The following is a 20,491-nucleotide window of genomic DNA, read 5'->3' as shown; positions in this document are numbered from 1 at the left end:
ACAGACAAGTAAAACTCATATGATAAACTATGGAGTAGCACAGGAGGTTACCTGTTCCATCCTCAAACTGTCAGGAAAAGGTCTATTGAAAACTATTGCGGCAAAGTGCTTTAAAAGTAAAGAGGCAACAAAGAAACAAAGCCAACTACTTCTGCTTAATATTCCACCTGCTGATAGCCTGGTGAGAGAAGTTCCAGTTTATTTCTGCTTTAGTCTCTAAACAGTTTCATTTATATCCCCAAAAAAATGTGCCAAGGCCTGAAAGCTAAATAAGGTCTATTATCTTCATCTCCTGCAAAGTTTTAGACTTTGCAATGCCAACAAAACCAGCACACAGACATAAACAGAGTTTTTAAGAGTCTCCCTTAGCAAAGGCTACATGAGCAGAATGTGCTGTGATGCAATGGTGAAACCGTATCACACGTACAGCACTGCCACAGTGCATGACATTGCCATCACCTGTGTGTGCATCCATTTCTTAACACACCAAACCCAGACGCTACTTGAAATACCATTTGAAACACCAAGAAGGTGCAGGGAGGGGGCCTAGGAGTAATGATTCAGAATGGATGCGTTACAGATGCTTTTAATGAGAGATGTTTGGTTATGTGCTCACATTTACACGGAATGAATGTGGTCCAAACAATAAACCTACCACAACCCACAAAAACGAGGTAGAGGAGATTAAAGGAGAACGTGACGCTCTTGAGTAAAACTTTGAACCTGCATTGTTTGAACAGGTGTCTTCATTGAGTTATTTTTTGAAAACCTTCCAGACAAAAAAAAAAAAAAAAGTAATTTTCAAAAATTAGCTGTTTAAATTCTCTCTTTGCTTCCTGGCAGTTAAAGCTGGAATGAGAATAAATACTTCCCTGCATGAGGTATGAGGATTAATTAGTTTGTGCATATAAAGGTATATATAAGAATCAACTACTATTTTATTTTTAACACCTTATTGGGACTACTGCATTCTTACCCCTGAGTTCAGATTTTGGCAAGAGATTAGGACTGAGTTAAAATGGGAACAGGTGTTTGGAAGATGATATGGCAGCAATAAAATAAAAACACTAACAATGAAGGGAAGAATAATTTAAATGTGGCATTCATTGGTATCCTGTGAAATACAGAGAGACCCAATCACAACCACAAAGGCAAAATAACTATGGGATATCTAGGAAAACATCTGTACTAGATTCTTTCTTATGCTGGCTTTTGGTCTCTCTGGTCATCCTTTTCCTGCAGAATGTCATGACACCTGTTAAAAGACTAGACAATCAATAAACAACAATTTCATTGTTTAATGGTGGTCGGGTAATAAAACATTTTCAAAGGCTCCGAATGATTTAGGAGTTTAAGACCACTATCAGTGAGATCTGAGCTCCTAAATTATATCAGGCATTTTTACAGTGAGGATCTCTGGCCCCAAATATTCCTACAGCCATTACTAGGTCAAAATGATTGCTCTTTCCAGGGATTGAGCAAATTATTTTGCCAGCTGCAGTCAGAAGAAAAGCTGAAACTAACTATTTTGACAATCAAACTAATGAAAACAGATGTTTTTGCAGGAAAAAAAAAAAATTTACTGACCTCCCGTGAAGTTTCATAATAAAATACAATATTTACCATCTTTAGAGTATCTTTTCCTCAACAATGAGCAAGATAATTAAAGATAAAAACTTTCAAGTGTTTCTTTGTTTTGTTTTGCTTTAAAGCAGACTATAGTCAAGCCCAAATCCTGCAAGTTACTCTTGTTGGCATTAAGAGGTACTAATAACTTTATACAATCATAAAAGCAGATAAAGCAATGATTTTGAAAAGCAAAAGATTTACAGGGGAAGGTGTTGCAAAGTGTATGGAGTTTAGTAGTACTTTGTTTATTGCTATTCCCCATGCCTGTTTCTTATAAGCCTAGGATATTATGTAGAAAATAAATACATTTTAACTAAGGAGATGGAGGCAATCCAATCTGTCTGCAGCAATGGCTCTCAACTACAGGAACTCACAGCACTGTTGACTTTCCAAGTCAGAGTTTAGAATGAGAATATCATAAGAATTTAAAATGGTTTTCTAGACTGTATTAGTCCCTTATGTCTTTCAACGTTAAAAAGCTTTCCTGTGGCCTGTGGAACTAGTAACTGAAAAATGTAGTAACCTAATTTGTGGATGCTACATTTTTCTGTTTCTGGTATTAGATGATGTTTGCATTTTAATAAGGTTTAATACAACTACCTATGACTTCAGTATGTTTAAGGTGCATCCCTTCTAAGTATTTCTTGTCAGTAGGCACCCATGAGAGAACTAGCCCATCAAATTAGCAAGACATTAGGGACAGTTTTTAAATGACAGACAACAAAGGATTCTCTTCAAAAAGCATACTGAAGAATACAATTCTGACCCAATACAAAATCACACCTCCTTTGGATTCTAATGACCTTATCAACAATAACGGCACCATTCAGAAGCTGCACTTGGCCCTGTGTCATTGATTCTGCATATACTTTTGAACAACTCTGAACAGCTCCACTTAACTCAGTTGTCCAAGGGAAGTGATTTGTCATGTGGTGAAGTGCTTATAGAGCTCAAAATTAGATTCATAAAAGGCTTATGGATCCCTGCCCCTGATAGGCAACACGTAACTGTGAATACTTACTCTCCAATGAGACAGAATTGGAGAGTTTTGATGAATGATCAGCTAATAATTATTTCTGAAACCACTGGATGAAAATGAATTGGTCTTCCAAAATGAAGAGTTGTGCAAGGAACCTAAGAGATTTTAAGACAGGGCTTGACTAACTGATGATATGTGACAAGTTATCTACAGTAGCAGGGGACTACACTTGATAACACAGAAGAGCTCCACGCAGTCCTCACCACAAATCACACCAACTACTTCAAGCCTCCGCAGTAAAAACTGATCACAAAAGCAAGGACAAAGATGGTCTTGTAATCAGATTCCCATGCCATCCTGTTAACACAGCACTAACAATGGCAAATGCAAACTAATGACCTCCAAGCAGACTTCAGACGAACCTTGCTGTCTTGCATAGGGACAATAACTTCCACTGTAGGGGTAGGAGTGACCTTCCGGCACAATGATCTTTGACGTACTCTAGCATAAAGTCAGAAGATTGAGTCTCAAAACCCTGATGTCCTTCTCAATATACCACCATTATCAAAAACACACACACAAAAAAATAACACAGGAATTCAAAAACAAACCTTTCATTCCAAGCAGAGGCTTTTTCCTCACCAAAAGAAGTGCCAAACATTATACAAAAACCCTGGGGTCTCACTAATTTATTGCCATACAATTGCAATTTATGCAATGAGCAAATGCTCTTGTAAACTTCCTCTCCCCTACTGCATTAACCCAGCTGTTTGGACAGCTGTGTAGTCACTGGATAATGCAGAAGGAGCAGAGGGAAGAGACAAGATGACATGAAAGAGAGGCCAAGAGAGATGGAAGGGCTACCTTAAACCAGATCAAATAGTTTGCTGCTGAATATAAAGCTACTTCCATAGATAACAGCAACGGGAGCTAATGCACATCATTAAAATAGTCAAAATAAAGCTGTAGGCAATGTCATGTGAATGAACACTGAATGGACACAGTACTAAAATACCTGGAAATACATCCTGAAGCAGCATGTACTGTAGACAGCTTTTATTGTCATTCAGCCTTGTCCAACTAAGTCCAATAAGCAATTCAGAAGGCAGCTTTCTCTAGTATATCACATTCTGCTACTTGTCAAAGTTATTTTAGTTTCTGATTCATTACGGAAAATATAGGTAAATGATCCTGTTTGTCTTCCCTGATCTCCAAGAGATGCTGACTAGAATAGAAAACTCAAGTCTTTGCTCTGTCCAAATCTCTCCGCTATTTCTTCTAAAAGGTGATGAGTTCACAATCTTTAGGAGGTGCAATGCAAAAAAGAAAAGCAGCAAACAAACAAAATCAGGTATTTACATATATTTAATCAAAGGCGTCAAATCCATTCCCCAAGAAAACCCTCAGAGTTGGATCTCTGAAGTTAAGCATAGTTTAGGTTGGATGTTAGGAAGAACTTCTTTACCGAAAGGGTTGTTAGACGTTGGAACAGGCTACCCAGGGAAGTGGTGGAGTCACCATCCCTAGAAGTCTTTTAGAAGATGTTTAGATGTAGAGCTTAGCGATATGGGTTAGTGGGGACTGTTAGTGTTAGGTCAGAGGTTGGACTCGATGATCTTGGGGTCTCTTCCAACCTAGAAATTCTGTGATTCTGTGATAAGCTCATCTGTACGACTGCTCACCCTCTCTTCCTTTATTACTCTTACTTATCTACTTCATTTCAAAAAGAAATGCAGCAGCCCTTAAACATAGGGCTGTGCGTCCATCATGTACCACAACAGATATGTGCGTTGTGATGGAACCAAAGACCTCAACAAGAATGAAATTACAGTCACTAATAGCCACTTCCCTTCACAGATAATTTACGCTGCTCACAAACAAACCACTCCTCAGGTAGTCATCTTTTACAGCCTCTCCTTCCTTTCCACTTGCGCAATGCTTTGATTAAAATCTGAAAATCATCTCCTCAGATCATGCACCGTGCTTTTAATTTTTCAGCCAAGTGCTATGCACAGCTTTTGTCTGTAATAGTAACAGATTGCCCAAGGACACATAGCACGAGCCATGGGAAGAGTCAGGATTTCCTGCCTCTTAGTATTACCACAGACTAGCTCTCTCACATTACTAATTTTAGGGGGACAGCAGGTGGGGGGAAGAGAAGAGAAAGCCAGGAAAAGAGATGGAGAGAGGGTTTGTTTGTTTTGTTTTTACATAAATAAAAAGTGGGTACCAACAATAGCATGTGCCCATCTCAGAATGGTGGAAAAAATATGGGGTCCATGAACATACAAGTGGTTGACCTGAGTCAGATGTCTCATGGCTCACTTGAACACAACTCAAAACCATTCTGTGTGTTACACTAGTCTATTTAACGAGGGAAGCTGAAGACCACCTATAATTAGTCAGAGATGAGGAACATTCAAGAGACAAACACAGATCGTGCAGAGGTGATGCATCAGCAGCTTGCAAATAATTAATACCCATCCTGATAATGCCACCTACTCCAAAAAGCCGTGCAACAGTTCACAAAACCCGTAACATCACAAAGGAACAGGAAGGTCATTTTTCATCCCCACAAAAGTAGGTCACCTATCACGTTCTGAAAAAGAATCCAAGCAAAAAACAAATGGATTTTGAGACAAGTTGTACTCATTTATCATAGCAAAGCACAGCTCACACGGGGGCTTTGGCAGCCCTCTGGCTAACTGGCTGAAATGAGACCGATTTCAAAATAAAAAAGATGTTAAAACAGTTGTGCCAGTAAGAGATGTAACTGCAAACGTGCATGTATGGGATATTTAAAGACTGCTTTTCTTGCTGGGATGAGATGTTAAGATTACAGAGAGACTACTGCCTAAATATACAGGTAACTCAAAACTCATGCATTCTACTACTATCTGTATTTCTAGCAACATCAAGAAGTCTTGCATTCATGCTCTCCCAAACTAACCCATAATGAAGAGATCTAGAGCAACATCCAACAGGTACAGCCAACCCTATGTTGTGGGAATGGAGATGGTGTCTTTGGGTCCCAGGGATCCCATCTATGTCTATAAATACCTGATGGGGGGAACAAAGAAGAGAGAGCCAGGCTCTTCCCAGTAGCATCCACTGGCAGGACAAGAGGCAATGAGCACTAATTTAAACAAACAAACAAAATTCCTTCCAAATACCATAAAACACTTTTTTTACTGCGAGGATGGCTGTTGTTGCACAAGTTGCCAAGTAAAGTTATGGAGTCTCCATCCTCACAGATATTTAAAACCTGACTGTCCTGGGGAACCTGCCACGGTTGACCCTACTTAGTCACTTTCCATGACTCTAAAAATGTATGCAACAAAAATGTATTTAAAAAGTGAACAAGCTCATTTAAAAAGATTGGTTACTAAGGAATCTTTCAAGACAAAGCTTTCCAATGGTTTTGTAAAACCTCAAAAACAGTTTTTTTTCTACCCTCAGTCCATGCACATTTGGGGGTGATTTAGATGAACTGCAAATTCTACTTTCCCTCATCAGCCATTCTCCCTAGGATTCCCTTTATACATCAGCTTCTTTCAATCACTTGAAAGATACTTCAGTCAAACAGATAGGGAACACTTTTGAGTTACACACCATCATATAGCTTTGGTTGACTCCTCCCCCTGACCCCCTTCATACCCTCTTTTCTTTATATTACAGCACAGTCAGTCCTTCGGCTCACAGTTCCATGCAATCCATATTATTCTCTTCAAGCTTCCCCTCTTTTTCTTTAGCTATTTTTTCAGCCACTGAATTCTTTCCAGTTTCAGATGAAAATAACAATTAGACTATTATTATGAGACCTTTTCCTGTACTGATAAAAATCTTATTATTCAAAACAACACTAGCATGATTTCTTTAACAGTGAGATTTTCACGTTCTTTTTAGAAAACACTAATGACCTTCAGGGATAATCAGTTTTCCAGTTTCATTCTTTCTATTCTTATTCTTATTTTTTAATCCAATTTTACCATCAAGGACAAGTATATATGAACAAATTATACATTGGAGTCATAGCTCCCTTGAGGTATCATTCTGGATTATTGAAGTACAATTATTATAACACATTGGTCTGCTCTAGGACTTCTAAAATACTGTTTAAAACTCCTTCCTTACAGCAAAGCCACTAAAAAATGCTATTAAAGCCTAATTCATCTGCATTGTAAAAAATGAACATATTTAGCACTTCACAAAACTCAATGAATGAAAACCAGCATAAGTTAATAGAAATGTAGACAGATGATAATTAAGAATATAGCTAGAAACGGGAAGGATCCCAAAACGGACAGGATACAAAGCTGGTGATCATAGCATGATCTTAAAACCTGAATAAAATAACCTGAAGCTGCTCAAAATTAAAGGTTGGACTAGATGATCTTAGAGGTCTTTTCCAACCTGAACGATTCTATTCTCTCCGTTTCATAAGGTAAACACCAAGAAGTAGCAAAGAATGAAACCTCACATTTCTACGGGGATAACTTCAATTCAATTGTATTGCACTGAGGGGGGGAACAGAAGAAAGGTTTGCCTTAGACACTGTCCTGGACTTCTCACACTAAAAACCTTATCACTTTAGAGATAATTTGAACAAATACTTTTATTTACTTTGATCATTTGCCACATTTCACCCACTTGTACCCTGAATTTAAACACTTTATACAAATTTTACTACACTGCATAAACAAATAAACAAAAAAAAACTAACTATATATTGAACCCCCAGACCCTTATATTCCTTAGTAAGCCAAATTCAGTGTGCAATGCAACTGATCCTACCTACCTTTAATTATTTAAAATCATTCATTTTCCTATAACCAACTTTTTAAAACAGGCTTTCCAGTCTTTCAAACCTCAGAAATCATTCCAAATACCTTTTTTCACATTACATATATTTTACATATAGTCATCACAATCACTGTGTATAACACAAAGTCGAGGTAATAAAAAAAGGCTCTGCTCTTTTCCCTGTGTCCCATTTCCCTGACTGAACTTCTTTCCCCAGCCATTAAATACAAACAAAGCTTGTTTAAAAGACAGACAGATCGAAAGACAGGAGAGAAAAGCACAGACCTTGAACACCAGGAGTGAAATTAAATTAGTTAACTGCTAGAAGCATGAAGCGTTAATGAAATAGCACTGGAGAATTTTCTCCTTATGAGGAACATTTATTCAATGTTAATTAAATTCTTTTATTCAAAATCTATATTTACCCAAGCATAAAAATATTACATCATATCAATAGCTGAAGAGTGTAAGCACTACTGCACTAAAAGCATCTTTATTTCCATCTAGTGAAGTGAAGCCTTTAAATCAGGCTATTGTTTGTTGATATTGTTTGAAGTATTCAAAGAAATGATGGGGACACAACAACAACAACCCAACCAAACAGAAAAACACCAGAGAAACCTCTGCATGAACCAGAAACCACAGTTATTAATTCATTTGTCTAATGAATAGCTATCAGAGACTAGCTCCAAGCATTTTCTTACAAAGTTCACATCCAATAGTGTTAATGAGGAACTTTCAGAGAGCCTGCAACAATTATTTCCCTACAATAAATCCAGGTGGCTGGTTTGTTCATTTGCGGTCCAGTTCTGCACCACTGAAACCAAAAAGTTTTGACATTAATTTTGATAGGTTCAGTAGCTGAGTTTCACTGGGGTTTTCTCTAGTTTCTGAGCTACATTTAAAACTGCATAAGCAGCACCTCACTTCTGACAGTTCATTTTAACTAAATCACAGGAGTACAGTAATTTCCAGGTGGAATTGGAGCTATGCTTCATCTAGATCTGGTGTTGTGGATACAACATTGGTGAGTGCTAAAGTCCTCATAGACAATGGTCCAAAAAAGCAGGCAAACTAGAGAATGGACTCCTCCTTGTCAAATTTTGGCCTCACCAGTATCCTGGTTTCTCCTTGAAGAGGTCAAAGGAGCAGTACATGGCTGGAGCACTTCTCCAACTCCAGCTCTACAACAGCATCAGCACTTGAGCGCACACACACACACACAAAAAAAAGAAATTCTTATTTACATGGATAAATTGCAACCCCTGAAGTTTAGCTATGTGGCATGCAACATGGATTTAATTGTATTTGCTGTTGAATTTCTTCTTAAAAGTCTACATCAAACCCTTCAAACTGAAAAAGTTCCCACCTTGTTCACTGTTACCAGGATTAATTCCAGATTTTAGAAACAGCACTATAGGGAAGGGGTAGAAAATAAGAGTAGAGGAGGAAAGTAAAAAAAAAAATTACAGAATAAAACACAGTAAGTTCTACAGATAATATTTGGTTGCATTCAGATATCACCTTAAAATAGAAAGAACAGTCCTTAATGGAATATATCCCCAGGCTGACCATGCAGAATAGACACTTTTGATTAATTTAACTAGTCACTACCTACTGTTCTATACAAATATAGCTGAAAAGTATTTCCTTTCTATGGAAGCAGAGAACGCAACCTGAATTAAGAACCTGTGTGTTCAGCAGAAAGTTGATTCTACATTGTTCCACAGAAGGATATAAAGCTCAATTGTGCACCTCCCAGCCTCAGTTTTTTTACCTTCCCTGAAAAGAAGGTAAATTAGACAACAGTGAGTACTAGAAGTCAGTTTCTAACCAGTAAAAAGGCATACGTGAATTGCAGGGTTGTCTGCTCCTAAGTAGTACAGAAACAAAGTAAAATGATATGTAATAGAAATGAAATATTGACATGGAAACACCACTGCAGAAAACCTAAGTAGTCAACAAAGAGGAAAACCAAGCAGTCCTAGAATGTGATGAATTCTGAAAACCTGCTGGATGACCGGAATAGACTTTGTACGAAAACATCACAAAGAATAAGCAGCAGGCTCTTTGGTGAGTTAAAACAGAAATCTGTTAGCTAGACATCCCCCATTACACAATGACAGCCATCTTTTTTGATACAGTAGGACATTTAAATATAAACACAAAAAGAAATGCATCAAAGACTGGGGTACCAACAGCAAGGAGAATTTCTATCTGAAACTGAATTATGCAGGCAAACGGTTACTGATAATAACCAGAACTCGAGTCAGTGATAGCAATTACAGAAAGTGAAAACATCTGAACAGAACAATGTCCTGTCTTTTTCAGGGTCGCATTTAGGAATAGCAGGCATTCTGAAACAACTTGTAAGTGGACCGAGCAGCCAACACAGCCCGTGAGATTACAACATTTTCACTTGTACAAGTTTGCAGGCAAGACTCTTTTTCATGTAGCCAGGGTGATAAATATTAATTTTTCTTCCATTTTCCTTGTAAAATTCAAGCCTACTAGAAGAAACAGAAAGAATTCAGCTCTCTAGCTTGTTTTATCAACTCACAATGCCAAAACTCATAAAAATAATGAAGACTGGGAACTGACCTGTTAAGACAGTCTCTTCCTCTATAGCCTATGCTTTTATAATTTATGTTAATGATATGGAAAAATAATATTTTTATATTTATTTTTCACCAGGCAGAATCGTTTCCTATTTCCCTTGTCAAGCTGCTGGGAGACAGATAGAGAAACATTAACCAGAAAGCCTGGCAGAAGCCCAAGCAGCACTCCCATCCTGCCCACCCAACACTCCCCGTGATCTCACTTGACTATTGCCTCGTCGGATTCCTGCAAGTTTTCCTACATGCTGTGAAATGGTTGCCAGGTTTCACCTCAAGGCAATAACAGCTTGCCGTTGAAGGCTAAATGATTGCTGCATCTCAGTAGGCTGTGTTAATACCTACATACCCATGTGCCCTCCTCTTCCTTCTTCCTGTAGAGTATTCCAAGTCTTATTTTGGGAGCTCTGTGAAATGTATATGCTGGGATACTTCCTCGCACGCCCACGTGCAGAGCAGCTTCCTTTAATTCAGAAGTAGTGGAGCCGCAGTACAAACGAATATTTGCACAACTGACCTATCTTACTGGTCAAAACAGCTAGCAACATAGAGACGATGGAAATAGTCCTGCTCTCTTTGAGGTCTGTCAGAATTTGGCTGGTTTATGTCAGTGGGAACAGCAGCAGCCTATTGCCTTTCTCTTCCATTTTCCTTCATGTTTTTCCCTGCCTCTGGACAGACAGCTATTTGACCTCCCCCCACATCCACATATCTTCCTATTCTAGCTTTCCTAATCTCTACACCTAAAAAGTTTTCCTCCCTAACAAGCAAGAGCTTTCAAGCACTACCATTTGTCACCGGCCATCAAGCACGGATCACAGACCTATGATTTAAGCACACGGACTCAGAGCCCAGCGCTCCCCACTGACATCGCAACAGGATGATGGACTTGTATTTCCGAGAGAAGGCAAACCGTATGTTTCTCACTGGGGGCATTACTGCCTTCTTAACCAAAAGATCCATTCCAGACTCATTTTCAACTGACAATAAAAAAGGAGGGCTTAACAACCCTTTTCCTTTTCGTCCACCACGTACTTCATCATAGTCAAGTCATCGATTCAATTATTACACTCTGGCTTTGCAGACTTCTGTATATTTGCCCATTTGTCTCCTTGAAGACATCATTACCATTCCCAGCTCTTCAACACATAACGCTGCTCAGCTGCTCTGAGTGCCTTGGCAAGATGCCCTGCCTGCTAATACAACACTAGGACTCGGTGACATCCTCTTTCAGGATCCCTCTGACTTTTGTAATCTGTGATAATACACACCTACCCCAGCCTACAGCTCCAATCTGGTAAGACTGAATCCATCTATTTTTAAAGCACCTGTAAACCCACTAAGAAGCAACCTTATAAATGCATCTCAGATTTTTTCTGGGCTTCTTAAGTAGTTTCAAAACTTCCATCCAGACTCTTAAAGGAAATGAACAGCATCACAGCTTTCCATAACAATACTCATTCACAAAGCACAAAGCATAATAACATGAAACCTTACAGGAAAAAAAATTTCCATTAGAGATTCACTGGTGTCCAGTGACTCAGTATTATTTTCAAGACAACAGCTGACTGCCTAGCTCTGTGCAGCTGATAACTAGATTTCTGTACCTTGTTTGCTGGGAGATTGGAACTTATTCCTTACTCAAGTCAATCTGTTAATTATGAACTGCACAGAGCTAAGACTAACTTGGATAAATCAAAGTTTTGGGGGGAAGCAACTCGGAAGAATTACCTATAAACCACACCAAACACATACAGCATTATTTGGTCTTACATGGGTCTAAATATTTCTTTTGTGCAGAGCCTGTTTCTTAGTCAGGAAGGTGACACTCTCAGTTAATACAGAAAAACAGATGTTCTCAAAATGTATCAGGCCTCCCATATAAAGACTCTTTAGGTATATATTCAGGTACATAAACAGAGGTATTTGGCTGATCTCATTTCATAACACATTCCTGATAAACACTCTGGGAGTTTGGTGCCTGTTCATAAAGAACATCAACCCTCATTTTGCATCTAATAGGACTTTATGGACACAAGTAGTGGATAATTAAGACCTAAGCAAACAGCTACACTTTTAGAATTCAAAATGAATTGGGAAAATCAGACCTTACACAATAGATGCAAAGGGGAAATAAAATGAGTGGTATTAATCAAGACACTTTCAATCCTGATTAGTTCCATCTTCACCCCGTTTGAGCAGTTGATAAGATGGGCCGTACCAGGCTATCTAAATTAGATTTCTGTAATCAATTGTGCATTCACGTCTAAATGGCTAATAACATATCTGAGCACATTTTCTAAGAAAACGACAATGAAATGTATCACCAGATGCTGATATTACACTTCATCCCTTAGGTCTTTTTTCTCCGTATGCAAGTGAACACGCACTTTTTAAGAAGCCCACCCAGGTGTTTGTTGCTGGAGTCTAGATGGAGAGAATTGCATGCAAATAAGCTGATTCCTCAGGCAGATCTTCCCTCTCAAGCAGCAGGGAACTGTAGTTCCAGAAGAGGCAATTGCCTGTGTACAACACGTACGCTGCCTCTCACCGGGAGCTCATGATTTTTGTAATTAAACCCACTTCTGCTTATGGTATGCCCAGATTCGCCCGCTCTGATTTCTTCTGTAGTGGTGAACAGGCGTGGAAGAAACAGATGACAAATTCTGAATCTCAGTTTAGGAGATTTAGGTCCTGATTCTCCACCACAGAGCACTGAAGCAATCACAAAACTTTGTGCTTCCAGCAGTAAGCTCAGCCTGCATTTTTCCCATTCAGTGTTTCAGCTTAGATTTAGATGTGATTGAGTTTGTTTGGTTTCTGGCTGATAGAAACAGGCAACTCCTTGCCATTAAAGGAAGGGCAGCCATACCACGCGTTAGATAAGTGGGATAATACCTTCCCATCAGCATCTCCACAGCAGCACCAGATGTCATAACGCCACAGTGCAGAAATGCATGCCTGTCCTGCAGATACAGATTAGTCACATCAAGGACACAGAGGGGAGGTACGAGACATTGCTCAACATGCCCCTGCAAATGGAGAATATCCAGCTTTCAGATAAGAGGCTTTGTTTTACTAGTTTACGCAGAATCAGTAGTGGGAATGGTTTTTAGTTGCGGTTCAACAAAGACTTCAAAATAGTAATTACAGTTCAAGAAAAAAATTGTTCTGTTTCAGCTTGAGGCCCTGAGAGTGAACATTAAAAAAAAAAAAAAAAAGAGAGAGAGTCTCAGTGTTGAAGAAATACCACGGACTGCTCTAGAGATACATTTGAAAAGGTGGCTTACAGTGATCACTGAGTTAGATAACCTGGGTGGTAGGATAAAAATCACCTCATTAAAGGACAATTAAATAGCAGACAAGAAAAACAAGGCAATCTCTAAATTGAACCTAGAAATTTTTATCATTCTGCCAAACATTTAAATTCATCTTTGAAGCACTAATTCTTTTAATACTGCTTGCTCTTGTCAGCATTTTCTCAAAATCACTTCATAACTCTTTCTAATTATTCTGCAGTGTTTGAACAGATTTATTATGGCTTTTGCTAAATGCAAACAAACAAACAAAAAATACACATATGTTATAACTTTTTATTTTCAAGTCAATTAAATATCTGTATGCTTATTTAGAAAAGACTGCATCTGCTTTCCACGGGCTCTAAGGCTTAGTCACTTGTTTCCTATTTACAATAAATTGTTTCAAATCAAACTTTAAAATTCCACATAATTATCGCAATAAAACACTTATTAGCACATGCAATGCAAAATGGAATCCAAACATTTAGGAGAGAGTAGGTGTTTTGGATCCTTTCCACAGGAAACAGTTGTGTTGTGTTTTTTTTTTTTTTTTTTTTGAAGAAACTATAAAAGCATCCCAAGCCAAATGAAGCCATCCTATGTCATCCTAGCAACTGACTGGAGTTAGTCAAAAATGGAGAAAGCACTTTTATACAAATCTGCATTAAAACAAAACAAAACAAAAACATTAGTTTGTAGCCAAAAAGGCTGACACTGATTACACTTGGTTTACTCACTGCAGTTTACAATTTGTAAAACTGGTCAGTAAAGGGGAATAAAAATTACTGTATTTCAACAGAATGCAATGCATTCTGTTGCGTTTTGAGCTCCAGTCTGTGAGCTTCAGACAAAAATTTAAAAAAACCCTAGTTTGTCTAAAGAAATCCTAAGGGATTTAGGATCCCATCCATTGTCTGCAAAATATTACAGAATATACATACACATATTCAAATCTGTAATTCATTTTTGTGGGAGATGAGTAAGCAAGTAATACAAAGCTTAACTAAAAAAAAAAAAAAACGTTTAAAAAGATAATAAAACATTTCAATGCATAAATGGACTTATTTTTCTTTTCTGGGACAGGTGAATTCAAAAATATTGAAAGCCTATTTCTTCTCTCTTGATATTTTCATCTTTTATATTGCTATTTTCCAAATAGCTTTGAACCACAGTATCTCCTGTTTGACAGTACTCCAGAGGAGTGGAGTCCAGCTTAAAAGATTCTGTGTGACATCTGCAGCTCCAAATGCTCAGAAGGGAACAAAAGGAGGAGCTGAGCTGAGAATATTTTTCTAAATTTTACTCGGCAGTTTGCTTCAAAAAGGATTGTCAGAAAACACAGGTATATCTGCAATCATCCTCAATTCCTGAAGCATACCTTAAGCTAACTTCTTTTACCACAAACAAGTTTGAGAATGCTATTTTAGGCATATAGTTATATATAAGTCTCAACACTTAAAAAAGCACTGCATGTGAAGGCATGCTTTTGTTCAGACCATGTGCAGACCAAAGAGCCAGCAGTAATTTTGAATTTTGCCTTCCATGAGTCTTGTATACTTCTGACACTCACATAGTAGAGCCATTAAACTCCAATGGATACTGGTTTTATTCATTCTTCTATTTTCTGAGCAACAGTCTACTTCACATCTCTACCACTGTCTATTTTAGAATGTTTCTGCAGCTGATTAGAAGATTTCAAGTGATAAAAAGCTTGATTCATGAACTCATGAAATGAATTCATTTTTTATAATAATTTTTATTTTTTAAAAAGGCTCTACTTCTCTTCACTAACTGAAATGGACAGTGTGCTGATAAACTTCCAGTGACACTGGGTTCAGCGCTGAAGAATATCAAGAACATAAAGACTGCTCAGCTCTTTAAAGCAAGCACAATCTTCTTTCAATATCATACAACTGCAACAGTAAAAATAAAACTGTGATCTATTTAACTACAAGAACTCTTGCTACACTCTCTGGCCTTATGAATAGAGCCTTGATATGGGAAGTAAAATGCCTGGTTTCCCACAATAATACCAGTGAGAGAGAATGTGCCGAACAGCCCCATATATCATCATAAGAATTCAATATCCATGACATTTTGTGTTCACTGTGCTTGAATTTGGAGAAAGACAAGATAAGGTTAGCAAAACACAGCAGAGATTACTTGTCACTTTAAAGCATCTCCCCGTGTTAACTGTTTTGTGTTGTAAGCTCTGAAGTACCAACACACTTTCCCAGACTGCGCTGAGAAGTAGCAGCTGAGCAGTTCGGTGATGAAGTACACGGCATCTCAAGTGGGTGATAGCTACAAGTGCTCACAAGTATTATTTATAAAGTACAAAGTAAAGTCCAACCATTCCTGAAGCAAAGGGGTGTCAGCTCGGGTGGAGAGCCAGATAGATCAAGAGTGCAGTAAGGAAACACAGCCTTCTGTGTAATGTAATGGAGCCAAACACAGAGGGGTAAAACTGCTCAGAGCAAAAGCAAGCTAAGAAATTTCTGATTTTTTTTCTAGCAGCTACATCTTCTTTCCCTTTTCTTACTGCTTTCTGCACAGCTCCAGGATAAATATGAAGTACTTCAGGCATCCTATTCCCACAGTTCTAGGCATCCTGGTTTGGGTGAGGGATTGTAAACCTGGCACAGTGCAAGTCAGGACAGCAAATCCATGTTCTCTGATAAACCTGGGGGCAGCCAGCAACCATCAAGAGCTAGTCTACCCATTTTGGTCCTTCTAGATTTTCCAGGCTCAAGCTTGCTAAGATTTGACTCTTTCCAGTCCACCAGAAAATATCAGTGTCACTGCACAGTTATAATGGGAGATGAGCCAAAGGCAGCCTGGGACCTAGAATCAACAGCCAATTCTAACAAAAAAAGGGAAGCTTAAAAGCTGGCTGCAGTGACCACCTACGCCTTTAAAATGAGGGCTGTGTACCGTAGTCTACTGCTGCTCCAGTGATGTAAACCACAGTGAAAATCTTCACAGGGTCAAAACAGAATGAAAAGGGATTTCAAATATTATGTTACTAAGCAGTAGCACGCTGTTGGAAAATAAAATGTAATTTATGTCTCAGCACAGATATGGAGTCTGTTAAGCTAGTCCCAGAGAGCATTTCTAGAGCACAAAGCAGAACAGAGTTTATTACAGAGATGATTAGCAACTAAGCACATTTACTTAATGTGGTTTTTACAACCTAAACATCACCCACTGCATATGTACACCAACTAAAGATTTTGACTTGTCAACACTGCAACACTGAAATATAATCAAGAGATGGAGTAAATACAGTCTCAAACAACACAAGGTTATGGATAAGATCATTTCTGTCTACTTAATTACAGGTAGCTGATGATGTGTTATAAAGCTTTACTAACATGAGCTAAACTGTAACTTTTATTTCACAACATATACATCTGCCTGTTAGATTCATTTTAAAATACTGAATCAGAACATAAAAATGCCCGAGTGATCCATTTAGCTCCATACCATGTGTCCAACAGTGGGAACATTTAGGAAAGCAGAAAGCTCTGGCACGTCCCTGGGTCATCTCCCTGCAAACCCCCTGAGCATTCAGTATCCATTGCTCAGTGGCCTAGAACCTGGCCTGCTGTTGAACAAGGCTGCCACTTGTGGATAATAAAAGAAAACAACTTTACAATAGTTTTCAGTTCAAATATAAGTATTGTTTTAATATTATCTATCTATATGTATGTATGATTGCTTTTTCTAGGCCACCACAGATACACTCAAGAAAGCAAAACTAGTTTTTGTCATTTTGCTATTGCTCCATTAAGACACAAGAAATATCAGTTTTCTACTAGTGCCATTTTATTATTTATCATTTCACTCAAAGTCTTCTGTATTTTGATTGCAGAGGGATCTTATGCTCAGGTAACAGCACAACTTAATATCATTATTCCACCTCTCTGCGGATCTTGCCAACTTTTCCAGGAAAAATACAGAAAAACTAGGACATAGAATTCTAATATTTGCTTTACAGAAGGTGAATATCAGTGCAAAGAACCAAGGCAAAAAAATGATAAGGCTGGTAGCTTATTGTAAAGCTTCAGAGAAGAAAGCTGAGGCAAATTTTGTTTCTGCTTCATAGATTCACAAATGGGGGCCTAAACGAGGTTCCCAAGGATAAAAATAAATAAAACAATATTTTCCTGGATGGTGTGTGCCCTCCAGGACAAACATTTTGTGATGCTACACGGAGAGTGAAAGTTAGAGCCAGGACCTTATCATAACAGCCATTTTTCTTCCCTCACACTTAGCAGAACTCCACATTATCTTATTAGAGTAGGTTTCAAAACTTTGCTTTTTTTGAAAACTACAAGTCTGTTCCTTTCTTGTTGCTGCGAGAGCACAGACATTGGGAATCAGCTTAAAATGATAAAGCAGTGTCTTCAGCCTGAAATCATTTTCTTAACCAAAATTACTACAATCTGACATTGTCACATCAAGCACTTTGCTACACAGATTGGCAAACTAAGGTCTGAACAGGTCAATCCTAGAAGACATGTCCCCCACAACTCAGCAAAGCATTGTGATATTTGCTTCAAATTAAACCCTCCATGGTCCCACTGAACTTCAAGTTTGAATGATCTGTTCAGTAACAGGCCAAAAGGAGCAAATACAAATTCTGAAAACATGGGTTCAACTCCAATTGGCATTTTTGGGTTTTTGCCCTCACAGATGGATGTCCTTGGAAAACAGTTTCCAAGCAAAACACTTTTACAGGAGTCACAGGAAAAACACACACCACATCCTTCCTCAGCAATCACCTCTCCTGGTGACCAACGAGGCACCACAACGACTCCTGAGGCATCCTCATCCTGTGGCTGGGGAGAACCACCACTGACTTGTCTCTAGGCCAAGCACTGCAAGTATTTAAGGGTTTGATGGTTCAAAGACAGTCTGACAAATCCAAAATGCCCCTGGAACAATCAAGTACAACCCTGCAGATTCTGACAAGGAAAAAGAAAAGTCTAAGGTATTTTGTGTTCTTGGAGGTAAAAACCTTCCTCGATTTACTGATTCACATCTGTGCACACACATACGCAGTCTGTTTTCATTTGCTATCTCTACACAGATTAAAAAAAAAATGGAAAGAAATCCTAAGTACATGACCTTAGACTTTTATCACATATTATTGACAATGTAATGGACAATGAATCTGTTCTCCTAGATTAGACAACCAAAACATTCACTTCTTAATAGGAAACATAGATTAGTCAACTGTATGAATAGTAATTATTTACTGTCCTGGTTTCAGGACAGTAAATAATTGTGGCCGTGTCAGAGAAACGAGCTGTAGCAGTGCAAGTTGACCCTGCAGAGGGTATTCCAATCCCTGTAACGGGGTCAGAGAAACGAGCAGTAGCAGTGCAAGCTGCCCCTGCAGAGGGTATTCCAACCCCTGTAGCAGACTCTGTAACAAAGTCAGAGAAACGAGCAGTAGCAGTGCAAGCTGCCCCTGTAGAGAAGGTGAAAAAATGGTATAGAGATTCAGGTCGTTTAGAACGCAGAGAGTCTTCTGCCAACCCAGGTAAGGCTTCTGCCAAAACTAGGTATAGAGATGACGAAGATGACGACGACGCTGGGCCATCAAGGATTCAGGAGGAGGAAGATGAGGATGCCGAAAAAGCAACAGTAACTACCCGAAGCCGGTTTTGCCATAAAACAAAATAAAGTCAAAGGACCTGCACGAGAGATCCAGTTTTTAGGAATAAAATGGCAAGATGGACGTCGCCAAATCCCAATGGATGTGATCAACAAAATAACAGCTATGTCTCCACCAACTAACAAAAAAGAAACACAGACTTTCCTAGGTGTTGTGGGGTTTTGGAGAATGCACATCCCAAATTACAGTCTGATTGTAAACCCACTCTACCAAGTAACCCGTAAGAAGAATGAGTTTGAGTGGGGCCCTGAACAACGACAAGCCTTTGAACAAATCAAGCAGGAAATAGTCCATGCAGTAGCCCTTGGGCCAGTTCGAACAGGACCAGATGTAAAGAATGTGCTCTACACTGCAGCCGGGGAGAACGGCCCCACCTGGAGCCTCTGGCAGAAAGAACCTGGGGAAACTCGAGGTCGGCCCCTGGGGTTTTGGAGTCGGGGATACAGAGGATCTGAGGCCCGCTATACTCCAACTGAAAAGGAGATATTGGCAGCATATGAAGGAGTTCGATCTGCTTCGGAGGTGGTCGGTACTGAAGCGCAACTCCTCCTAGCACCCCGATTGCCAGTACTAGGCTGGATGTTCAAGGGAAGGGTCCCCTCTACGCATCATGCAACTGATGCTACATGGAGCAAGTGGGTTGCACTGATTACTCAGCGGGCTCGCATAGGAAACCCCAGTCGCCCAGGAATATTGGAAGTGATCATGGACTGGCCAGAAGGCAAATACTTTGGGATATCATCAGAGGAGGAGGTGGGTCGTGCTGAAGAAGCCCCACTGTACAACCAGTTGCCAGAGAATGAAAAGAAATATGCCCTGTTCACTGATGGGTCCTGTCGTATTGTGGGGAAGCATCGGAGATGGAAGGCTGCTGTATGGAGTCCTACGCGACGAGTTGCAGAAGCTGCTGAGGGAGAAGGTGAATCGAGTCAGTTTGCAGAAGTGAAAGCCATTCAGCTGGCTTTAGACATTGCTGAACGAGAAAAATGGCCAGTTCTTTATCTCTACACCGATTCATGGATGGTAGCAAATGCCCTGTGGGGATGGTTACAGCAATGGAAGCAAAACAACTGGCAGCGCAGGGGCAAACCCATCTGGGCTGCTGCATTGTGGCAAGATATTGCTGCTCGGGTAGAGAACCTGGCTGTGAAAGTACGCCACGTAGATGCTCATGTGCCCAAGAATCGGGCTACTGAAGAACATCAAAACAACCAGCAGGTGGATCAGGCTGCTAAGATTGAAGTAGCTCAGGTGGACCTGGATTGGCAGCATAAAGGTGAATTATTTATAGCCCGATGGGCCCATGACACCTCAGGCCATCAAGGTAGAGACGCAACATACAGATGGGCTCGTGATCGAGGGGTGGACTTGACCATGGACGCTATAGCACAGGTTATTCATGACTGTGAAACATGTGCTGCAATCAAGCAAGCCAAACGGTCAAAGCCTCTTTGGTATGGAGGACGATGGCTGAAATATA

The 20,491-nt window shown here is 39.3% G+C and overlaps 1 protein-coding gene across 6 annotated transcripts in view; it reads right to left on the bottom strand.

Moving 5' to 3' along the window:
- The window catches only part of UBE3D (ubiquitin protein ligase E3D), an 83,989-nt gene that overhangs the window by 14,550 nt on the left and 48,948 nt on the right, over positions 1 to 20,491 (bottom strand). Inside the window, exon 10 of one of the 6 annotated variants that reach the window (XM_072036245.1) lies at positions 12,925 to 13,058. The exons of 3 other annotated variants lie outside the window; for them this stretch is intronic. In XM_072036245.1, coding sequence (XP_071892346.1) covers positions 12,925 to 13,058 — 134 coding nt within the window. Of the gene's footprint in view, positions 1 to 8,591; positions 8,613 to 12,924; positions 13,059 to 13,698; positions 13,985 to 20,491 lie in introns of those variants that run through there. 2 more of the 6 variants (XM_038177400.2, XM_038177395.2) reach the window with 2 other exon arrangements.

This window comes from Anas platyrhynchos, chromosome 3, assembly GCF_047663525.1.
Source record: "Anas platyrhynchos isolate ZD024472 breed Pekin duck chromosome 3, IASCAAS_PekinDuck_T2T, whole genome shotgun sequence".
NCBI lineage: Eukaryota > Metazoa > Chordata > Aves > Anseriformes > Anatidae > Anas > Anas platyrhynchos.
This window is presented reverse-complemented; position numbering and strand designations above follow the sequence as displayed.